Source organism: Etheostoma spectabile, chromosome 8 (assembly GCF_008692095.1).
Source record: "Etheostoma spectabile isolate EspeVRDwgs_2016 chromosome 8, UIUC_Espe_1.0, whole genome shotgun sequence".
Taxonomy (NCBI): domain Eukaryota; kingdom Metazoa; phylum Chordata; class Actinopteri; order Perciformes; family Percidae; genus Etheostoma; species Etheostoma spectabile.
This window is the reverse complement of record NC_045740.1, coordinates 22,472,475-22,495,779: the sequence shown is the minus strand read 5'-3', so window position 1 is coordinate 22,495,779 and position 23,305 is coordinate 22,472,475. Positions and strand designations below refer to the sequence as shown.

The window sequence follows — 23,305 nt, the reverse complement described above, 5'->3', positions numbered from 1 at the left end:
GAGATTTCAATTCAATTTTATTTTTAGTGTCAATTCATAACACGAGTTATCTCGACACACTTTACAGAAAGAGTAGGTCTAGACCACAAGCTATAATTTACAATTACCCAACAATTCTATTAATTCCTATTACTAAAAAAACCATTTTTTTTTTTTAAAGATAATCTTTGAGCATTTTTGGCCTTTATTTTTTGACAGGACAGATGAAGAATGGAAGGGGGGGGGGGGGGGGGGGGGGGGGGGGACATGCAGCAAAGGACCGCAGGCAGGAGTCAAACCCGGGGCCGCCGCGTCGAGGAGTAAACCTCTACATATGGGTACCTGCTCTACCAACTGAGCTATTTGGGCACCCTATTAAATCCTATTAATTTTAGAATGTGAAGAAAATAGAAAATTTAGAGATGTGGGCAAGTTGCAGCTAAGAGAGCATGAGTGAAAGAGAGACAGCAGTAGAGAGCATACATGTATGTGCTTGCATGCGTACATGCATGTGTGTGTGTGTGTGTGTGTGTTATATTTTTCACTCTTTTATGTTACTACAACAATGATAACCCTGAAAATGACGGAATATTAACCATTTGGTTACCCAACAGGTAGCATGTCTTTACAGCAGCATGGCTAACACCAACAATGGAAGCTAAAGTTACCCACAATCCATCAGGTGCATCTTAGTCCATATCTTGACATTCCACTTCCACATTTGTGCATGAATAGCTCCTGAGCATGTGAATGTATTTCAGGCCTGTGTGAAGTGATTACTAACAAAGCAGAGTGGCGCCCCACTGGGGATCAATAAGCAGTATACATTTATAAATTATTAGTATAATTATTGGACTATCTGTCCAATCTGAGTTTTCTGTTGCACGACTAAAACCACTTTTAAAACGTACAAACCTACATCAAAACAAGTACTTTTCTCCAGTGCTTAGCACCGCCCAAGCCGATTGGGACTGGTATACAAAAATGTCAATAAACCAGAGCACGCTGTCCTCCCATCCCATCAATGTGTTGCCAGACCCTCCTCCAGCGCGCTTTGGAGGAGGGTCTGGCGAAGCAAGACTAGGTGCATCTCAACTACGGATCTTAAAGTAGCCCAAAATACACAACAGAAACAAAGACTGTATTTACGTTCTTATGGTTGGGAATTAGGAAAACAGGATGTTGTTACAGCCACATCTCCCTCTTTGGTTCAGCGGTGTGTTGTTTAATTCTCCACTTCCAATTAGAACACTGAGTATAAGTATTACAAACCTCCTTGCTGCATAAGTCATTTATTAACCAAGAGGGGATTCGACTGCAATCGAAGAAGTCACATTTCTATGGCAGTACACACCCAAATGACTGCTTTCCATGTGTGTGTAATGGATGTAGGTTGACATATGAGCAGTCAGAGTGAGATGAGCTGACGGTGGTTGAAGCAGGCGCGTCGTCAGTTATGGGCCGTTCAGCCAAGTTAGATCAAATTATGTTTTGTTATGAAAAATATTCAAATGTACTGTTTGTAAAAAAAAGAAAGAAATAGTAACAGAAGTACTGCAGTTGTGTGTTTTTAATGTGTCTTACACATCTAAGTACAACGAGTTGCATGCTTCTTGTGTTATTATTAAAGTAACCTAGTAACCTTCTTATTTATTAAGTAATGGTGAACACTGATGATGGCTTCTAGTTGAAACGCATTTGTGTTTTGCCCACATTAAATAAGAAGATAACTTATGTGTGTTAACTTATGTGAGTGACGTAGTTTTTTTTTTTTTATCCTATCACTGCCATGGACTCAATACAATGTCTAAGATTTGGCACCTTACTGGCCACTTTTCATTATATCTTTCATTTTTCAAGCAATGCTTGGCTGGAAGTTTTTATTCTTTGATTTTCTTTTACTGCTGGAAGCCCATTTGCTGCTCATTGGACCGTAGTCCTGAAGTAACAATGCTGTTATGAATGGACAAGGGATATGTTACATGTGTGTGTGATATCTGTCTGATGTCCAGTATGCTGTTCTATGTCCTGAAGTAAGTAAATGCCTTCTCTGCTTTTGGGTTCATCTTTAGTTGCCACTTTGTGTAATACAATTTTTAGTTTTACAACAGTGCTGTGCAGAGCCAGTGCTGCTGGTTCTGTTGGTGCAAATATATTTGAGCCTGAATAGGTAAACATCGACAGGTTTTTGTCTATATTGCTGTGTACATCCCTTTTAGACTGAGCTTTGTTGGTTGAGCATGTTGTAGACAGTACTGCTATTGCCATTGTAATGCAGTATGTGTTGGAATAAAATAATAAATACAATTTTTGCTTTTTTCAGTTTGTTCTTTGCACTACTTTTTAAAAATGGCCCACTCAAAATACCATTTCTGCCTACGCCACTGGGTTGAAGATCAGTATCGCTCTTTAGATCGCTTACAGGCACTGACAACAGATCCTCCAGGGTAACTCCAGATCACACACACGCAACCTAGAGCCTTCACACAAAAACACACACACTAACAGACACACAACTTTACATGCGGCTCATGCGACTAGAGTTAGATGTCTCGCAAGTTGCAACATTATCCAGAAAGCAAGAGGAAGAAGAGAAGTGTGAGCTAACATTTGAAGAGAGAAAACGAGAGGAGAGAAAGTCAGTGGACTGTGACACTTCAGACATATGGGAGGACCGAAGAGAGATGAGGGGATGAATCGAGAGTTGGTAAGAGAAATGGAGAGATGCAGAAACAGAGGGAGAGGGAGTTGTATCCAGCTGTTTGTCCATCGTAGCTTTGCTGTAATGAGCACATGTTTTGGCTCTATGGAGCATCGCCAACGCCTCATCTAACTTCTCCAAACTCTAACAAGCCAAACTGCTATTTAGATTTACCTCCTACCAATGTTGAACCGGACCCAGACAACTAAGCGCATAACAGCGTGTCGGTCCCTTAAATGGACAATGTGACATTTTGAATTTTAGCTGTTTATTTTTCTTTAACAGACACTTGTCAGCATGTGGGGACCATTTGTGCTTTTAAGTTTTCATAAAAATGGCTCGGCAGCATTGTTAGCGTTGCTGAGCACATCTTCCACTCGCAGCCCGCTGTGCCATTTGGCTGAAATGAGAAAAAGCTTATAAGTCATTCGGAAATTTACCAGGTGAAAACACAGAAATGCACACCCAACCATATTCTTCTTCATGACTGCAGCTAGAAATCCACTGACCACTAATTTCGACCAAAAAAAAAAGGGGTTTTCCCCACTCTTCCACACTGAAAAAAGTTGATCTAATTTGACATTTGACTGTATTGTGGTTGACAGCTGCTATCGTCCTGCATCAATAAAAATCCCTGACAATAAAATGTTACTTAAAATTCACTGGTACATTCCCACCACCACCACCATATTCAGTGTTATAATGTTGACCCTGTTTTGAAATTAAACCTTTATTTATCCTCGCGGGATCATTGAGGGAAGACCCTCATCAATGTCATCAGTCAGATTACAAAGACAAATACAGACCAACTACACAGAAAGTACAATCAGAAAAAATATATAGCAAGACAATGAAAAATTCTGAGGATAATAGGTGGAAAGGAACAAAATACATGTACTCACGATACTGTATTACTGTATTGCTGCATTACAAATCCCATCGGGAAAGAAATCACACCCGGAACCATGGTCAAATGTATTCTTGATGCATTTACAGCATTAACAGCAGGTAACATTACACAGGTAGAGCCAAAAACCCAACCCCTGTTAAAACACGCAGTAGCCTACCTGACTGGGAACAATACAAAGAGGATTACCAATGGCCGCTGGGGCAGATGAACTCACACTAGTCTCTTTACTGTATCTAAGTAGGCTACAATAAAACCTTCATGAGTAAAAGTCAATGCTTATCAATGCACGTTATTCAAACATGTTGGTATACACTACAGGTCAAAAGTTTGGGGTCACTTATAAATTTTCATTTCACTCCATTATAGACAGAACACCAGCTGATCTGAGTGGAGGGCTGATCTTTAATGCAATATCTACATTGCCCATTATCAGCAACCATTCATCCAATGTTCCAAAGGCACATTCTATTTACTAATCTGATATCATTTAAAAAAACTAACTGAGAAAACACTGGAGAACCCTTTTGCAATTAGGTAATCACGTAATGTAATCTGAAAACTGCTGCCCTGGTTAAAAAAAACAATGCAACTGATCTCAGCTGCTATTCTGTCTATAATGTCATGCAATGGAAATTTCAACTTTTGACCGGTAGTGTATGTAAATAAAAATACAACAGAATATTGGCATATATATCAAATTATAGATGGTAAATAACTTGGGTGTTCATGTACAATAGGACTGCTTCACTTAGAATAAGAAGCTGATAGAGAAAGTGTGTTTTCAGGGGCCACTATGTTTTAATTTTAATAGTATAATATGCAGTGCTTTTCTCAAAGAAATGCGTATACTAATACAAAAGTAATCTTTCAATTATTACTAATGTCCCACTGAAAGCATGTGGTGGTGTCTGTAACTGCAAAGAACAGGCCCTCCAGCTGGAGTCTCTCTTTTATTTTCCTGTGTGCGGGACGTTTCTGGGTGGTAACAAAGACTCTTTGGGCCCCACGAGTATAGGTAACCCCCAGCCAATAACAGCGATCCCATTCCTAACCGTCATTTTACCCTCAGCGTCTCATATCGACGCACAAGTTTAACTGACACAGGCGAACAGAAAAGACTGGATGAAGCTCTGCATTCACTCATAACCCGGCAATGTTGCACCTTTCCGCGGAGGCATGGGTGTGTTGATTTGTGCTTTAGAACATAATTGCTAGGAAACAATGAGGGAAAAAAATTGTATTGCTCTCTCTCTTCATTCACTTTTGGCTCACTCATCCACCGCTGCACACTCTCTCTCTCTCTTTCTCTGGACGTTCAACCGTGGAGGAATGGGCCAACTTATAATGGTGTATTTACAAACTGTAAAGCCATGCTTACTACATACTGTGCCTTTAATTTCAGGACATATATATAAAAGGAACATGGTATCATGTGTTCATTTTGGCAAAGATATTTGTAGTATAACATTCCTATATATACTCTATGTATTCTGACTAAATTCTTTAGTTACGTAAATCCTGTTACAATTAGGGAAATCACAGACCCAAAAATATAGAGACAACAGGGCAATGGTGTGCTTGAGAATTTAATGAAATAAGAAGGGATACAACAAAAGGTGTCCTGAAGAAAGCAAGCAAAATGGTACCAAAGACCGTTGAGGAACCAAAAGACCAGGCATCCAAAAATAAACTGGCCCACCGAGACAAAGGGGGGTAGACATACACACACACAATGATCTGACAACAGACAAAGACAACACAGAGACTAAATACACAAGGAAACGGGGGTGAAACAAGGAACAGGCGACACTGGGGCTCAGGAACAGGTCACAAACACAAAGGCAGGAAGTAAAACAAGACATGGGAGAAAACAGACTACAAAATAAAACAGGAAACTGAAGAATATAAAACAGGGACGAAAACAGGGTAAAACACAACAGAGAACACAAGAGACTGTAAACAACAAGGAAACAGGGAATACATGAACACAATAAAACAGGAAAAAATATAATAGAAAACCACAACCATGACAAATCCCTTGATGTCAATAAAGTTGAATGAAAGCAGGTTCCTCAGTCAGCTTCCAAGATCTAATTCAAGCATAAATACAGCAGTATCAGTGGTTCTGTAACAATTATTACATAGTTGTCTAATTGTCAACTTTCTCTTTTGACATAATCACAATTTCTTTGTTTAACTGCACGTGATTGCTAACATTAGCTAAGGTCTTAGAGGTTAACTACCGTGTTTTTTCCAACCTGGCCCCGTTTTTTATGTTTTTGTGTGTAAGTGACTGATGGGAACAACAATCTTTGGCACTGGTCCAGTATTAACCCTCATGTTGTCCTCGGGTCAAATTGACCCGTTTTTCCTATATCAATGTTCTTTTTAACTATCCAATTGTAATTACCCAAAATAACATGAAATATAATATATGATATAATAATATAAAAATAACATGATTGATTCCACACAATGCTCTTTGGGGTGATTTTTGATGGGTTATTTTGGGGTGTCTTATTAAATTTTATGGCATTTGAAAAAAAAAATTGAAGTGGTTATGAAATAGTATTGAGTAAAAGTTGACATATTCAAGTCTGTGATTATCCATCAACATACCATATTCCTTTGATTTTAGTCTAAATATTTTCTAATTTCTGCTTTTTTAACTCAATATTAGTATAGTTTCCTAAATTAGGTTTATTGACCATACATTTCAAAAATAACTGTAAAACTAAAGTTAATAAGTAAGTGTTATGTAGTGTTGAACAACAAAAAAAAAGTGACAACAACATTTTTGTTTTTCAATTCTGACGGGAAGACAACACAAGGGTTAAGGAAGATCGCTACAGCCGGCAGAGGTGAAACAAGCTACAATGTAAGTTAACAGCGAAAAAGTTATTGACAGGCTCAGATTACTATTCTAAGTGTCTGACACTTAGAATGGAAACACCTGTTTGTCTTGGTCCAACATCTGTCTCGCTCGCTGTCATCATAGGCGTAAATACCAGGGGGGTCTGGGGGGTCAGGACCCCCTTCATCCAGGGGTTGTCCCCCCCTACAAATATCACTGAAAAACATTCTGTGTATTGCAAATAACATAATGATGTGTACTTAAAATATCTGTGTAAGTAGTAAAACAATCCAAACCCCGCAAAATTCTTTTTTAAGTTTAGAAACATTAAGTCCCCCCCCCACAGTGGTTTGGTCCACTGACTGCTTTACACACAAGTCCAGCAGACACTGGTAGTAATGTTAGTAAGTAGGCTGTTCAAGGATATTTAATTCATATTACCATCGGATGAAGTTGATCTTTTCTCAAATAGAAATGATGCTGAGAAATTAATAAATCAGAGAAAAACGTTTGCTATGTTAGTGCAATTTAATGTAACGTTGGCTAGCTTGTTTAACAGCTTATTGGATAGAAATGCACCAACTACAACTAATGTTAACACGGCAATAAGCCTAACGTAATAAATGTGAAATGATATTAGGGTTATTATTGAAGATCTACAGTTGTGTTTTGCTCAATATGATGTTAAGTGGCTTTGATCAGTGGGTTTGCTTCAGTTAAATATATATCCTCTGTCCCAGACGAAACCCAGTATTTATGTGGAGGATGCAAGATCATCATATAATTATAATAAGACCGCGTGGTGGACTGATAGACATCTGAGGTGAAAGATTTGTGTTGTTGCTGCCCAGATAAAATCACCAAAACCTTTTGGTGTTTCATTGTACCAAAATGCCAAAAAGTCCTTATATCAAGACTATTTAGTAACATCTTTATAAGAATGGGTGCTTATGGAAATACTAACGTCACTATGTCAAAGGCAAAGAAGACAGAAACAACCGAGGAACAGGGAGACCCGGGACAGTCAGGTGTTGAGTCTCAGGTAAGGTACAGGGAGACCAGGGACAGTCGGGGGTAAAGTCTCAGGAAAGGAACAGGGAGACCAGGGACAGTAGGGGTAGAGTCTTAGGTAAGGAACAGAGAGACCAGGGACAGTCAGGGGTAGAGTCTCAGGTAAGGAACAGGGAGACCAGGGACAGTCAGGGGTAGAGTCTCAGGTAAGGAACAGGGAGACCAGGGACAGTCGGGGGTAAAGTCTCAGGAAAGGAACAGGGAGACCAGGGACAGTAGGGGTAGAGTCTTAGGTAAGGAACAGAGAGACCAGGGACAGTCAGGGGTAGAGTCTCAGGTAAGGAACAGGGAGACCAGGGACAGTCAGGGGTAGAGTCTCAGGTAAGGAACAGGGAGACCAGTGACACTCAGGGGTAGAGTCTCAGGTAAGGAACAGTGACACCAGGGACAGTCAGGGGTAGAGTCTCAGGTAAGGAACAGGGAGACCAGGGACAGTCAGGTGTAGAGTCTCAGGTAAGGAACAGGGAGACCAGGGACAGTCAGGGGTAGAGTCTCAGGTAAGGAACAGGGAGACCAGGGACAGTCAGGGGTAGAGTCTCAGGTAAGAATAGGGAGTCCAGGGACAGTCAGGGGTAGAGTCTCAGGTAAGGAACAGGGAGACCAGGGACAGTCAGGGGTAGAGTCTCAGGTAAGGAACAGGGCGACCAGGGACAGTCAGGTGTAGAGTCTTAGTTAAGGAACAGAGAGACCATGGACAGTCCGGGGTAAGTGTCTCAGGTAAGGAACAGAGAGACCAGGGACAGTCCGGGGTAAGTGTCTCAGGTAAGGAACCGAGAGACCAGGGACAGTCCGGGGTAAGTGTCTCAGGTAAGGAACAGAGAGACCAGGACAGACCGGGGTAAGTGTCTCAGGTAAGGAACAGAGAGACTAGGGACAGACCGGGGTAAGTGTCTCAGGAAAGGAACAGAGAGACCAGGGACAGTCCGGGGTAAGTGTCTCAGGTAAGGAACAGAGAGACCAGGGACAGTCCGGGGTAAGTGTCTCAGGTAAGGAACAGAGAGACCAGGGACAGTCCGGGGTAAGTGTCTCAGGTAAGGAACAGAGAGACCAGGGACAGACCGGGGTAAGTGTCTCAGGTAAGGAACAGAGAGACTAGGGACAGACCGGGGTAAGTGTCTCAGGTAAGGAACAGAGAGACCAGGGACAGTCCGGGGTAAGTGTCTCAGGTAAGTGTTTTGAGCTTAGTTGATATTTTTGGAGGTGTGTGGCCGTCAGGTTTAGCAGATGAGCTTTACTATTGGCTCACTAATTTACATTATGATCAGCTAATTTAACAAGTGTACAAAAACATTGTATTTGTTTTATATGGGGACACTTTTTCAAACTAAGTAATTATGTTTTAAAGTATTTTTGTGTCTTGATTGTACTGTACTGTATTGTACTGATTGTACACTGATTGTACTTAAAAATAAATAAAGAAGACATTTTTTGGTCAGTTTAGTCAGCTTTTTCATTAAAACCAGAGAAACACTGAAAAGAAGGATAATGGTACAGTCTCCATGCTACACTACTATGATAGTATTAAGGCTTTTCTCTGTGTACACATATCCTCTACAACTAACCCCTCCCCCAACTGTTAGATGAGACATACGCCCATGGCTGTCATTGGCTCGTATCCAACTTTAATTAAGCTAAATAATCACCCGTGTGCATGTGTGTGTGAGTTTGTCTGTTTGCATTAATGTGTAATGTTTGCGTTGCCTGGCAGTAAAAAAAGAAAAGAAAAAAGAAAAGCCAGAGTGGAGATGGTTATCTCTCTAATTTAATGGCACTGCGTAGATCCAATTTCAATAAAAGACGAAGGTGACTCCTTTACTCGGTGTGTTAAGATAGGACTACTGACTGAAGGGTTTGTTCTGCAACGGCCTGCACGCAGACAGAATGAAATGAAAACAAAGTTTATAAAAAGTTACCAGTCGGGTCAGAAGGTCCTTTTCTGCTCAGTGAGTCGGGGGGGGGGGGGGGGGGCAGTGCCAGGGCCAGCTGAACGTGAACACATTCAAAGGGCTGGAAGTACCAACCTAGTGACACGTGTTGTGTGCCCCCGTACGAACTTCGCAATAATGGGGTTAAAGCGATGCAAACCTCTTTTTTTCTCTCATCATTTTTTTTTTAGGAATGTTAACAAGTGGCCAACGTGGTCCGACCAGAGGCAATTAAAATGCTCAGTGAAGTGAGAAGCAGGGCAGATGGTCAAGGAAAAACGTGGCACAGTCCAGCTTGATGCACAACTGGTAGGGCAGGTTGTCTTTGCCATGGTCTGAGGCCCGGTGTGCCTGCCATCACCACGCTGAAACCACTGCATCTACAGCGACAAAATGGCTTCATTTATTGCGTTGGTTAAATGTTGCTTTCCCTCTAACTATTCTGAGCCCACAATGGATCGGAACCCAATGACTGTGAGTTGAGCTGTGATGACAAACGGCAGCAGAGAGTGACAGGCGTGCGTGGAAATAAAGGTACGGAGCAGTGGTTAAAATCCTGAAAACCTTGAGCAGATGTATATAAAACTTGTCAGCTTTGTTACTGTTTTTGATTGTCAAGAAGATAAAGGAGACCTGTTTACAGAGACATTCCTGAATAAAAGCTAAAATGATTGAAATGAATCATTGCAGTGACAGACCGTAATAAATTACTACTGATGTTACTTGTGGATTTTCCGGTCGCTTTTTTTCTTTTCTGTTGTCTGCTGTGTTCTGACTCCGCTACAATCAGGAAGTGTCTTTTTTAAGAGCAGATACAAATATATATATATATATATATATATATATATATATGACTGCTTGAATTAATTGATGAAAACCCTGTGTAGCCCAACAATAATATTGAGGAGGTGGCGTATTGCAAAGTATCGGGATGTCGAATTGATTGGAATTGTTGACAGGATAATCATAATGGAATCGTGAGACCAGTGAAGATTCACACCCCTGTTCTGTGCTCTGCCGTGTTTTGGGCTAAATTCTGCTCTGCTTGTGATGTCAAAAAAGATTTTTCTCTGGCATTTTTAGGCCTTAATTTTTGACAGAACAGCTTTGACTTAAGGAGAAGAGAGAGGGGAAATGACGTGCAGCAAAGGGCAAAGGTCGGAACCAAACCTGCGACCGCTGCGTTGAGGACTGGACCTCTGTGTATGGGCGTGCCATCTACCAGGTGAGCTACTCAGGCACCCGTTTCTTTGAATGTTTAAAAAGCCTTTTTTTAGATCAAGGCCAGAGGGGACTACAGATGAAAAATAGCCTCTTGGCTAATTAAGGCGTTTGGAACCCATGTAAAATAATGTGTTTTATAAATTCACATTTTCCCCTTCTCAAATAAACTGAAATTAAATTTAAAGAAGAAGACAATGATAGAAATCAACACAAAAGAGCTGACGGAGAAATTTTTTTGGAAGCTCCAAAACAACAATAACATTTTATTTAAGTATTTGTAGCCTGTGCACCAGCGCTGCCGAGATGCAGTCTCCAGGGTCCATACTGCTGCGTAGTTTTTATTCTGCCGGGCAGTTTTCATTCTAGACGCCTAATCGGAGATTTATTTGGACTGGGACGCCAGGTGAATTTAAACAAGCAGGGAAAAAGGAAAACCAACAGCACTCGGACCCCAGGGACTGGATTTGAGGATTGCTGCTGTAGACTGTGTCACGGACATTGATTTTGTCCCAGGACTAAACATCTCTCTGAGCTGAAGGCAACAACTTTACTAGCATCTAAAAAAAAAAAAAAAATCAGGGGCAATTTAAACACGTGTGCACTTGACTGGGGTTGGCCTTTAAGACCCAATCTGTTTTCCAAATATCAAAGGGATATGTGCAGCAATTCATTATTGTACTTCCATATTATTGTACCTTCATATTGTCTGTGGACTTGCAAGAGACATATTCAACAGAGAATAATTAAACTGTACGCAGCAAAGGCTGAGTTCCTCCTAAATCCTCCAGTTTCCATACTGCATCTCAATAGCATTGTTTCTTAGAATCTCCATCCCTTGAATAAATGCCCATGTGTTACGAAGATTCAAACCTGCTTTGACCCACACACTGGTTATGCTAATTTAGAGGGGTTTTTCTGAGCGATAGCCGACCCTTGTTAACTGGGGGTGGGGGGGGAATCGATTCTTTGATGCATTGCAATTCTCTCTAGAACCATTCAATGCTTGATTGTGATAAGTTTATACTTGATTATTAATTTCTTTTTTTTAAATGTGTTGATTTTTCTTTATAAGTTACTGTCTCCAGACCTGTACAAATCAGAAAATGAAGTGACTGAATGAGGACTAGTGTAATGTTTCGATATGCAGCTGTTAGTGTTAGTCGGCTAACGTTAGCTTGCAAATTCTGCCTTAACGTACCCTGTTGTCACATCGTTCACAGACGCGCCCAATACAGATGTCACTTGTGTGGATGAAGCATGAAGTTAATGTGACTCATTTAGCGACTGTCTCTCTGGCTCGTAACGTTACTACTCCACTGCTCGTTTGTACGTCAGTTATTGTAAAACCTCCGCTCCGCAATTTGCCGGCTTAAATATATCATCTAATAATCAACTGTAAAGTAGCTACACCTTTTGAAGGATCCCTTGGTAAATCAGCCTCTGCCGAAAAGAAAGGGAAATTGGAGAAGAAAAAAAAAGTTACCAATCATTGTTATGTCTACAAAATTATTTCAGATATAGTATAAGTTCAAGATCAAGTCACCACTACCTCTGGTGATACACTGCACACCGGCGTGCAAAGTATTACTTTGTATTATGGAGTCTGGAGAGCATTTTTTCTTGTTGAAGGGGAAATCTATTCTTGGGACACGTTTTTTTTTACTGTTACACCTGAATTGTATTAATGTTGATAGTGTTTGGATTCTTTCAACGGTTTGTTCAAATTCTGCATTAGCAAAACACAACAAAAGAATAAAATGAGATGTAAAATATAAATGTAATTGCGCAAAAGACAAGTGCCTGAATAAGTTAATGTCAAGCCCTTGCCAAAATCATGACATTTAAGGAAAAAATCCTTTCCAGTGTGTTTAATAGCTATTTAACAACTCTCAACTAGCTTTAACAACTGTTCATCAAGCAAAACATCAACTTTAATATGAAAGCTACTCTCAGATTTACCGTCCAGAGGGATTTTAACGGTAGTGATTTTATATGTTTTATATGTTATTTTAAGCAGTTTTGTTTATTGGGGTTGCATTTACTCAGGAATAATAGACATTTTGTTTATCAAATTGTCAGAAATAACAGGCAAATACGTAGATTTCTGTCAAATAAGGTACCACAGACTCATTGCCTTTACTGCACACAGACTGATCATGCTTTCTGTTTTGCAAAGTTCCACTTACCGGCCCAAATTCAGACAGGGACATTATTCGCTTTAGAATAGCAAAAAACAGGCTCACACGAGATTATGGCACTAGCAGCATGAGGTGCACTTACAGGCTTTCATAATTAAATAATTCACACACTGGATCAATTCCTAAAACCTTCATTAAAACTGCCATGGCCCCCTTTGAATAGAATGAAAATGCTTGCATATTTAAAACATATTATGATATGCTTTTATTTTGAAAAGTAGAAGCCCAATGGCACCAGGCGGGTTGGCTCCAGTCTTGTGTATTTTTGTCAAACTAGTGTGGTACGTAAGTGTTGCTGCATTTTTTTTTCTTTTTTCCAGCAGCCCAAATCGTCCCCAGAGTTCATCAGCCTTTCTGGCATTCATCCGTCTCTGGTTCCCCCCAAAGGCTCAATCTGAGTCTCCTTATGACCTCATAAGGAGCAAGATTCCAGATCGGCCCATCTGAGCTTTCATTTTCTCAAAGGCAGAGCAGGATACCCAGGGCTCGGTCTACACCTATCACCATTTCCAGCCACTGAGGGGCCATAGGCAGGCTGGGGGAACTCATATTAATGATAAAAAAACTCATAAAGTGAAATCTTCATGCCATGGGACCTTCATTGTCAGAAAATGAACACTTTGAAATATATTCATCATTAAATTCCCATAATTGCAATAAGTGATTAGCTCTACCGGGTAGTGTTAATTAGCTTACTAGACTAACAGTAACTACTGCGTCTATGGTACTGTACTCTTATCACAAACGTTAGCCAGCTAGTTAAATACACTTGTCAAACAATATTGAGGTCAATTTGAATTAATAGGCCTTTTAAGCTGGATCGCGAGCAAACACCGACTATTTAAAAAGAGAGGAACTCTGTAGTCCTCATTTCAAAACATGTTATTTTCTAGTAAATCACCCTGCTGTTGAGTCCCCTTCGTCCATGGCTTCAATATGTTTTGTTTCAGGTGCTCCCTCATAACTGTGGTGCTGCCATGCCACGCAACTTCTATTTTACACAGACTGCAGGTTAGAATTTTTTTTTAGAATAATTGAATGTTAAGTACTGTACTCATTTTGACATTACACAAACTTTGTGTAATGTCAAGGCTTGACCTTCCCAAGAAGTCTGAGCTGAAAGAAGCTTGTTTTTTACCACTGAGCTAATCTGTTTATCGAGTTTAAAAGAAATGTCAAAAAAAACACCAAGACTTTTTATAAAATGGGCAGCAGTTTGAGAATATTTGGCCAAGAACACTGTTAAAACCAGAGACGTCGGGCTGTTCAGCTTCGGCGGCTTTACCTCCAAGGACTGAAGAAGCCTAGTGACGAGTCCATCCCAACAGTTCATGTGTTCAAATTGTTATTACACAGTGTGCTTTGTTGAATGATCTCAATGTATTATTGTTTTATTTCATGTGAATACTAGTTTAGTAGAGAGGAGTAACATAGTATTTGAAGTACTGCAGTAATGCAGGAAGTGTGCAATTAGTTTCCATGCTTATTGTGTTTGCACAACAATATTAGTGAGTAAATCTACTGGAATTGCCACTACAACAGTGGAGTATGATGTGTAAGATGAGAAGGCAGAGGCTAGTCATGTATGACATGGCTGTAAAAAATCTGTACATTTTTGCCAGCGCAGACCAGAACAAAAGGCAGCATTAAATTGTTGGGGAGGGTCATAAAAAAATGTATTACTTGCGAAAGGAGGGTCAAGTCTTTTTTGACTAAAGACCCACTCCTCCTAGTAGACCTAGGGCTGGACAATAGGGAGAAAATCAGATATCACGATATTCTTTACCAAATACCTCGATATCGCGGGTAAATCCTAGGGTAGACACTTGGTGTTTTACTAAAATATCTTCACACTTAGATTTTAGATAAATAATCATCAGTAATGTAGACATGATGTCCAGGTGTGTCTAACAACACTTACGTCATATCGCAATATTACAATATACAAAATCTAAGAAAATATCTAGTCTCATCTCACAATATCGATATAATATCGATATATTAGTGGAGTAAAGAGTAGGAATGTTTCTCTCTAACATGTAGTGGAGTAGAAAGTGGCATGAAAAGGAAAGACTCAAGTAAAGTATTCCCACAAGTTCACCTAAATGTGTAGCCTACTTATGGTAATCCTACAGTAGGCTACTTGAGTACACCTATTCCACCACAGGTCACATGCCATTTGTGATATCATCATGTCTTATAGCCACAGTTCCCCCATCTTCAATCATCATCACCATGTCTCCCTGTGGCTTTTAAGCAGCGACAACCACAATAACACAAACTATAATAAGCACGTCCTCACCGGGAGAGTAGAGCCTTGCGAGTTGTCGGGCCCCGGCGTGCTGCGGTCCCCAGCGAGGCGCCGCGCTGCGTGCAGCCGCCCCGTGCTCATTCCCGTTCGGATCCTCTTCCGCCATGGACCGGTGTCTGATGTCGGTCTCGAAGAGAAGCGACGCAGCCATAACTCCTGGCCGTACTGCTTCCCTCGCTTTGGCTTTCAGCTATAAGTCATCAATTATACAACTGTCTCGGTTAATAACCGTTCGGCTGGTTTTGTTTGTGTCCCGGCCTCCGGTAGCTGTTGTTGTGGCCGGATGGAGGATGGAGGATGGAGGATGGACGAGGGAGGCTGAACCAACAGAGGATAGCCGGGATGGAACGTTACAGGAGCAGCCTCGTACCACCCGGAAATATACGGACCGAGCCGTGCTGACACACAGACCTATTTAACGGCTGTAGCCTGTGTCATGCAGCGCTGTTAGTTTGTAACGGAGATATTAGCTAGCCTAGCTACTTGTGTTATCAAAACGTGAAGCTTTTAGTGGCACGACTCGTACCGCACGGGTCAAGTTCAACAGACTGTATTAGTGCGTCCAGTTCAACCGTCACGTCCGCTGCAGGGACCGTCTGCATTTTGCAGTTAAGCAATGATAAAAAGTAGAAAGTGGTAGTCTAAGTCAAATGTAGATTCTGGTGTGTGTAAATGAGGGTATACATGGTCTGTTCCCGTATACACAACAATAGAGGCATTTAACGAAACAATTAGGACACTTTAATAAACTTTAAACAACTACAGAAATCATGTTCTGCCACTAAATTCAGTTTTCACAGTCCCGGGTGCTTGGTATAAGGCAGGGGCTGAACCAGACATTGGAAATATTCAGGCTCACTTAGCCCACCCTAAGGGGGTCAGGGGCATGCTCCCTTTCTGGCAGCTACCAGTATATATGCACTAATGGTAATAGAATGTCTTGTCATGTGGAGCCTACATCCTATTTTATATCTAATGGTTTGCCAACAAATGTTGAAGATTACACATTTTCACTTCTGCCACCTAAAAAGGAGAAAACATTGTCTGATGTTACTATTTCAAAGTTACATAACATATTAGGTAGGGTAGGAAATAGGGTATAAAAAGGACATCGATTTAGTTTGGGAAAAGCAAGCATAGCCTAGATGCATAGAGCAGCAGCCATTTGACTTATCCGGAGAAGGGGCATTTTTCCATTGATGGTACCGGCTTGATTCGCCTCTGCTCTTCTATTGCAGATCCCCCCCCAACCATCTGTCGCTAGCAATGATGACGATTCTCTCCGACCAATCAGTAGCCTGCAGGTTTTCCCGTCACCTTGGTATCGCCTCAGCTCGCTTGGAACCTTGACTGAGGTAGTACTACAAAAAGTACCTGTTAGCAGGTACCAGGAACTTTTTTTCTCGTTGGAAAGCCAAAAAAGGCGAGTAGATTCGAGGCGAGTCGAGTAGATACCACGCAGTGGAAAAACGCCTATAGGTACAGTATTTTTCCTGGTTCCTAGACCAGAGATCTTCAACAGGGGGTCCTCAGAGTTACTGCAGGAGATCCCGCCAAATTATTGAATTTTAAAATTCAATCAGCCTATTTGTGTAAAAATATAAAAAACTTACACAACATTGATGAGAGGCTTTACATTGATGATAGGGTAAGTAGCCACTTAGGTAGCCATTCACAGATACATCTAGGCTTAAGGATTTGCTGTGCCTTCCACATACAGCACGTGTTTAATATTAAAACATTATGTATGAATAATGTATGAAAATCCATTCATATATATCCCTCTGGCCTAGTATAATAGGCAACTCAATTTTATACAATATAGTAGTAGGAGGTCCCAGCTCTGTCTCTGTTTCACGTAAGGGGTCCTTGGCTTAAAAAAAAGATGAATCTGACTGACTTTGGTAATCCTCTGACTTTTCCTTTCCTCTGGATGACTTTTGTTGTTTGAAATATCTCAACAACTATTTGCTGGATTACCATAACAATTGGTGAAGACATTCATGTTGCCAACTGGATGATTAGTGATCAGTTTGCTGATCCCCACAACTTGTTATTACTGCCACTAAAAATTCTCTTCTTATGTAGGCTATTGCTCAACATGGCCCATGTGGCATTATCCAAAATAAGTGGGAGCCAGGTACTGTTCACACTCTTGGATCTCAAAGATATTTGAAATCCAAGGGCACTTTGTTAAATGCAATTATTAGTATATGGTATAGAAATCTGTTATCATTCAAAATTGTATTTTCCATTTCAAAGGTATTTACAGCATTGATTGCTGGCTTATGACACATTAGCTGGGACTTGTTCCTGACTGGAGTAAAATGAAGGACACACACTCTACTAAAAATCACAAACAGCTGAATGTTTTTATTTTATCATATCATTTCCGAGATAATTGTGGCAAAGTGTGATCAATCCCAGTTATCCTTGTAAATGAAGTCACTGGGTAAACGGCCAGTGCCACATATTGGCAATGGAGGCTGGCCGTATACCCAGTGAGATGGAAGAATTTTGCCAACAACTGTAATAATCAGTACTGTGTGTAGTGCTACAGTATCAGTAATGTGTGGATTGGAACATTAACTCGCTAAATCCCTTAGATTTACAGTGTGGGTGTCAACGTTGTCACCTCTACAGGAATTGTGCTTTAAGCTTTATAAGTGGCCTGTGATCTAATCTAATCTTTCTGGACTCTACTCTACTAAAAGGTGTTATTACCTCATGTTTACACTGCAGTGACATTAACATCACCCAGACTGGATATGAAGACTTCCACTGTGCTAGAGTGTGCATTAAAGACATCTCACAAGAAAATAAGCAGATTAGAGAAAAGTACACGTAGCAGAAATAAATTTTTTCTCCTTGTTATCCCATTAGTCATCTTGTGACCCCATAGAAGGATCTTTACATCCCTGTTAGGAACCTTTAAATGTTTAGAATACATTATGTAAAGCACTCTGAACTGCCTTGTTGCATGAAGAGTGCTATAAATAATATTACACACAGGCCTGAATTACACACACATGCTCAGTACCTATACATGCACTAATGGAGAGATGTCAGAGTGGGGGGGCTGCACATGGAAAGGCGCCCCGAGCAGTTGTGGGTTTGGTGCCTTGCTCAATAGCACCTTGGCAGTGTCCAGGAGTGGAACTGGCACCTCTCCAGCTACCAGTCCACCACCATACTTTGGTCCGTATGTGGACTTGAACCAGCGTCCCTCCGGTTCCCTACCCAACTCCCTACGGACTGAGCTACTGCCCCCCCGAGCCCACCATTAGTATTTCTACACGACTTGGAGGGTATTGCAGTTGAAGATTGGACATTACTGATTGATGACACTTGAGGTATGCACGTAAGTTCCCAGAATGAGCTCTTCTGAATAAATGCACATCACACAGAACATCTTTATTTGTCATTTATTTATTTGTTTTATCTTTTGTTGTCTGTACTAGATTATTGCAATCTGGTTAATTCACATTTAAAAAGCAGTCATTGACCAGACGCACTGAAATCGATGATATTCATTTTTACAATAACCATTATAGGCCCCATAGAGACTGGAAAACCCAATCAAAAAAAAAGAAACATCTGTATGGTTTTCTGCACTTTATTTTGTTTGATGTCTTTTTTTGATAGTAATTACAAAAAGGAAAAAAATATATATAACAATAATCATAAAAAGGAGAGTTGTGGGGGGGGGGACTCAGGAATATTACGACTGGCAAACAAACAATCACAACACAGCACAAGTACCTACTTACGGCGAGAAATGAAAGGTACAAAAATGAAAAAGAAAATAAGAGCATATGGCAGAAAGAAAAAAAAAAAAAATCAAAGAAATTGGCACCTATGAAGTTAAATACAATAAGCAACTGAGGGGGCGAGAAAGTGAAGCTTTTTCCTACAATCTATTAAAAAGAAATCCCAAAACAAAGGGTCTTTTTTTCCTTTTCTATTGTAAAAAATAAAATAAAATGCCTGACCTGGCAGGTGATGGTTGGGAGGAGAGGAAAGAAGAGGGGGGAGGAGGAAGAAGCTGGTGGGGGGGGGGGGGGGTCGGGGTCGGTTGGCAGGGACAATAAAAAATACTGCACATACAATACCTTTTTTTTTTTTCTTTTTTTTTTTACTTCTCCCTTTCCTTCATCTAGCTCTTACCGTTTCTCTCACCCACTTTTTCCTTTTCTTTATTTAATAGCATATCCCATTAATATTCCTTTCCCCCGCTGCTCCTAATAGCCGCGCCCAGTGGCGCGATCGTTAGAGTTTTACATGTGAGTAGCAAATGACACTTTGATTGGCTGTGATGTGGAGATGGGAATCCCCTGCCGGCTCCGGGTCGGGGGCCCCGGCTGAGCCGAGAGATCCTGCCGGGCCGCGGTCTCACTGCGCGTGCTGACTCAGTGTGTGGTTCTGGAGGGAGAGAGGGAGCGGGAGAGATAGAGGGGAAAAAGTGAGAACCCATGATGAGCGAAATAATGGGCTACGTGAGCATAGTGCTTTCCACTTGCACCCCCACCCAATAGTAGAAGAGAAAAGAACAGAAACACAACTGCCTCCCACAGTACCGGCAGCGAGGCCTCCTCCACTTTATACATAGTCTGACGAAAGAAGAGAAAGAAAAGAAGATGAAAACAAAACAGCACAAACTAGTGGGCACAGTACTGTGCTATCGTCGCTCACAAAAGATTGAGAGCTAGAAGAAAAAGTGAAATATTCTGAAAGCTGTGTGCTATTGTATTTAAGATATAAAACCATGTATTCATACAGATTGGAACTTTTTCAAATTCACCATGCATTGCAACACAAAGAAAGAAAAAGGCTTATGTTGTTATGACAACATTATTAAAGGTGGTTTCTATGGGGAACACAATAGATGTGCGGCACTCACTTAACTTCACGCATGTGCTTATATTTATGCACATATTAGCACACCCAAATACATATGTGGTCATCTAATAAAAGCAGAACTTGGTTTTAGTCAGAACCAAATAATTACAGATCACATCATATTTGTCATCATCATCTTGTCTGCTGGAACCCAGCGCCTTGATTTGTTTATTCGGATGTGTGAAACCCTAGTGTCTTTTGAAATTGTGATTCATATTTTACAGAGACGGTCTCCATACCCCGGAGACAACTAAACTCGCACCTCTCCAAAGGCATCAGCGCACTACGCATCAATACATAATCACAACGCAAGAAGCACCTTTGTTTTTTTCTTCCAAAATTAATATTCAAAACCGCAGTGAGAGCACAAAGGAAGACCAGTGCAGTGATCTCTAGGTAAAAATTAGAGTGGCGGATTCAGAGATGGATATGAATGGATGGTAGGCACGCATGAAAAAACAAACACACTAAATGGCCCACGCACACACAACTTATAATATGTTAAACTTTCTTACTGGAAGATAAATGAACGTTAACTTGTACAGGCTTCTCCTTGTGGACTGGTACACATAAATGTGCAAATTTATGAATTTGAGTTTGCTTCAATACTCATTATCTCTCTCTCTTACACACACACACACACACACACACACACACACACACACACAAAATATCATTCCTCTGTGGCTGTTCCATATCAACTACAATGGGGAACTGAACTCGTGATAATCTGGATTTTGCTGGTTTGGAACTTGGCTAGAATCACATCTAAAGCTGGGGAGATACGGTGTGTGTGAGTGTGGAAGATGGGGAGATGATCGGAAAGATATCTCTGGGAATTTGTGTGTTTGTGCGTGTGTTTGTGTATCAGAGAATTTTCCACTAGGATGTTTTCCTCCACATCATCTTCCCAGACTGTGCTTTATCCCTGTGAAACATTCCCTAAATCACACACACCACACACACACACACACACCACACACACACACACACACACACACACACACACACACACACAAAATTCCCTCTGAAATACTTCCTTATCATCTCTGCTTATTCGCACATACACACTCTCACTTACAGACACACACAATTCCCAGTGAGATCTTCCCAATCAACCCCCTCCACCCTTCACCATCACTAACAGCAGCTTTCTCAGATTAACTCTCTCTCTCTCTCTCTCTCTCTCTCTCTCTCTCTCTCTCTCTCTCTCTCTCTCTCTCTCTCTCTCTCTCTCTCTCTCGGATAGGCCCCACTACAGAAAAAAAAGGAGACAAAAAAAAGAACAGCGGATGAGAGAAAGAAAAAAAAAGGAGATAGGGGGATGAACAGAACAGAGAGGCGAGGAGGGGTGGATGGGGACAGAAATGTGAAGGATTATATGTGGTTTGGGGTTGATAAATACTTATTTGTCATTCTATGGCCCTTATCTTGCTGTGCATGTTTTGTTGAGCCCTTTGGTGTGCATGTGTGTGTAAGAGTGAGCAAGAGATACAGTACAGAAACAGTGTATGAGCATGTCTATCACTCAGCTTTAGAGGCCAAGCTAGCCCGTCCAGGGAAAAGCAAAGGGTATTAATGTCTCTCTCTCACACACACACACACACACACACACACACACACACACACACACACACACACACACACACACAGTCAGTCAGTCAGTCAGTCAGTGAGACACGCCGTAGAAGGGTTTCAGAGAAATTGGTGAGAAAATGAGAATAAAATAATGAACAGGACAGTTAAAAAAGTGTCTGTTCCTGTAAATGTGTGTGTGTGTGTGTGTTTGTGTGGAGGCCTCTCCAGTGATGAAGCAGATCTCACTGGGAGCCACTGACCCCATTATGATAGAAAACCCTCTTCTCTCTCTTTCTGTCTGCTGCCTTTCACTCTATCATTCTCTCTCTCACCCTCAGCCTCTCCGCTTAATCGAGGAGCTAACTGGCTGCATTTCTTCTCATCGCCAGAAGAGGTCAGGCTCATTCCTCTTTAGTGACCATGTTTAACACGAGAGGAGAGGAGAGGAGAGGAGGCTTTTGTTATTACACCTTTAGAAATTAGAAATTGACCCAGTAGTAGGAGGATTTCAACAAGGAAATGGGGAAGTAGAAAGGAAAGAAGTAGAGCAAACGGGGAGAGTGTGTGTGTGTGTGCGCGAGTGCGTTTTCCCTCCGGTTCTTTGGGTCCTGCTGCTGGCGTATTGATTTGTAGACGAAGCAAGGGATGGAGGGAAGGACAGAGGAAGAGGAGGGAGTGATGGAGGGAGGGAGGGAGGCCACGGTCACTCCCTGGAGGAGCTTGCAGCGCTGCAGTGGACTGCTGGAAATTGTCCAGAGAGAGATAGAGGAGAGAGGGAGGAAAGGATTGAGATGAGAGAGGAATGTAATGGATGGAGGGATGACAGTCGGTCACGCTACACACTCTATATGACACACACGCACACACCTGACACCTCCGAGTTACTTCTCTTCATTTTCGTTGTTGTATGGGGCTTCTTAGCATTGATTATGCAGCACTGCATGATCAGAAATGTGTGCGTATATGTGTGTGCGTGTGTGTCACAGTGTGACATCTGCTCTACAGCAGAGTAATTGATATATTCTATGGCAAAACTTGGTGACAGAAGGAGGAGTGTAGGGGAGGAGGAGACTGTTTGTATAGTTTGTGTGTACTCTGGTTCTAGGCCCGAATTCCACACCTGCAGATGTTTCACAATAAAAGCCTTGCAGCAGAGCGAAGGGTTATTGCCCCTCAACCTTGTGGAAGAGTTTTAATGTAAGGCAGAGAAAGAAACTGGTAAGTAATTTGCATTAAAAGTTAACAACAAGAGGAAGGCTTCTTGATAAAAAAAAAAAAAAAGATTCAAAATTAAATGTGCGTAATTCAGAGATACAGGAAGTGGAAATTCAGTCCAGGTTCTCGTTTCAACTGAGACCAGAAAGGCTTCAACCATGTGAGAGCAGCATGCTAGATACAGGTAAGCTAGGCAGCCTTTTTAGTTTTTTTGTTTCATTCTGTGATTTTGTCAGCATTTTCCAGTTCAGCGTGGTTTATATTGTTTTTTAAAACTCACATAAAATAAATATGGACATCAACCCTGGTTGGGACTTTATTTCACCATATTTCTTTTCATAGCAGAGGGGGTGTGTGCTGTAGTGGGAACAGCCCGTCTTCCAGGGCCAGGCCAGACCAGTCAATACAGAGGCCTGTCATTGTTTTTCCTAAACTGCTTA

General features: G+C 41.2%; 2 protein-coding genes and 1 long non-coding RNA gene across 6 annotated transcripts in view; 1 reads left to right on the top strand and 2 right to left on the bottom strand.

Moving 5' to 3' along the window:
- si:ch211-212o1.2 (transmembrane protein 189) overlaps positions 1–15,849 on the bottom strand; it is a 52,042-nt gene extending 36,193 nt beyond the window's left edge. Inside the window, exon 1 of the mRNA XM_032524165.1 lies at positions 15,165–15,849. Within this exon, the coding sequence (XP_032380056.1) occupies positions 15,165–15,324 (160 nt within the window). The 5' untranslated portion in view covers positions 15,325–15,849. The remainder of the gene's footprint in view (positions 1–15,164) is intronic.
- LOC116694460 (uncharacterized) lies at positions 7,346–8,873 on the top strand. The gene is made up of 3 exons (XR_004333167.1): positions 7,346–7,486; positions 7,936–7,968; positions 8,682–8,873. It is a non-coding gene; the product is annotated as an uncharacterized LOC116694460 (long non-coding RNA).
- Positions 15,850–18,584: 2,735 nt separating the features above from the next.
- Positions 18,585–23,305, bottom strand: part of znf423 (zinc finger protein 423) — a 160,375-nt gene continuing 155,654 nt past the window's right edge. For all 4 annotated transcript variants that reach the window (XM_032524132.1, XM_032524133.1, XM_032524134.1 and 1 more), the window contains one exon: positions 18,585–19,595. In XM_032524132.1, the coding sequence (XP_032380023.1) occupies positions 19,566–19,595 (30 nt within the window). In that variant the 3' untranslated portion in view covers positions 18,585–19,565. The remainder of the gene's footprint in view (positions 19,596–23,305) is intronic.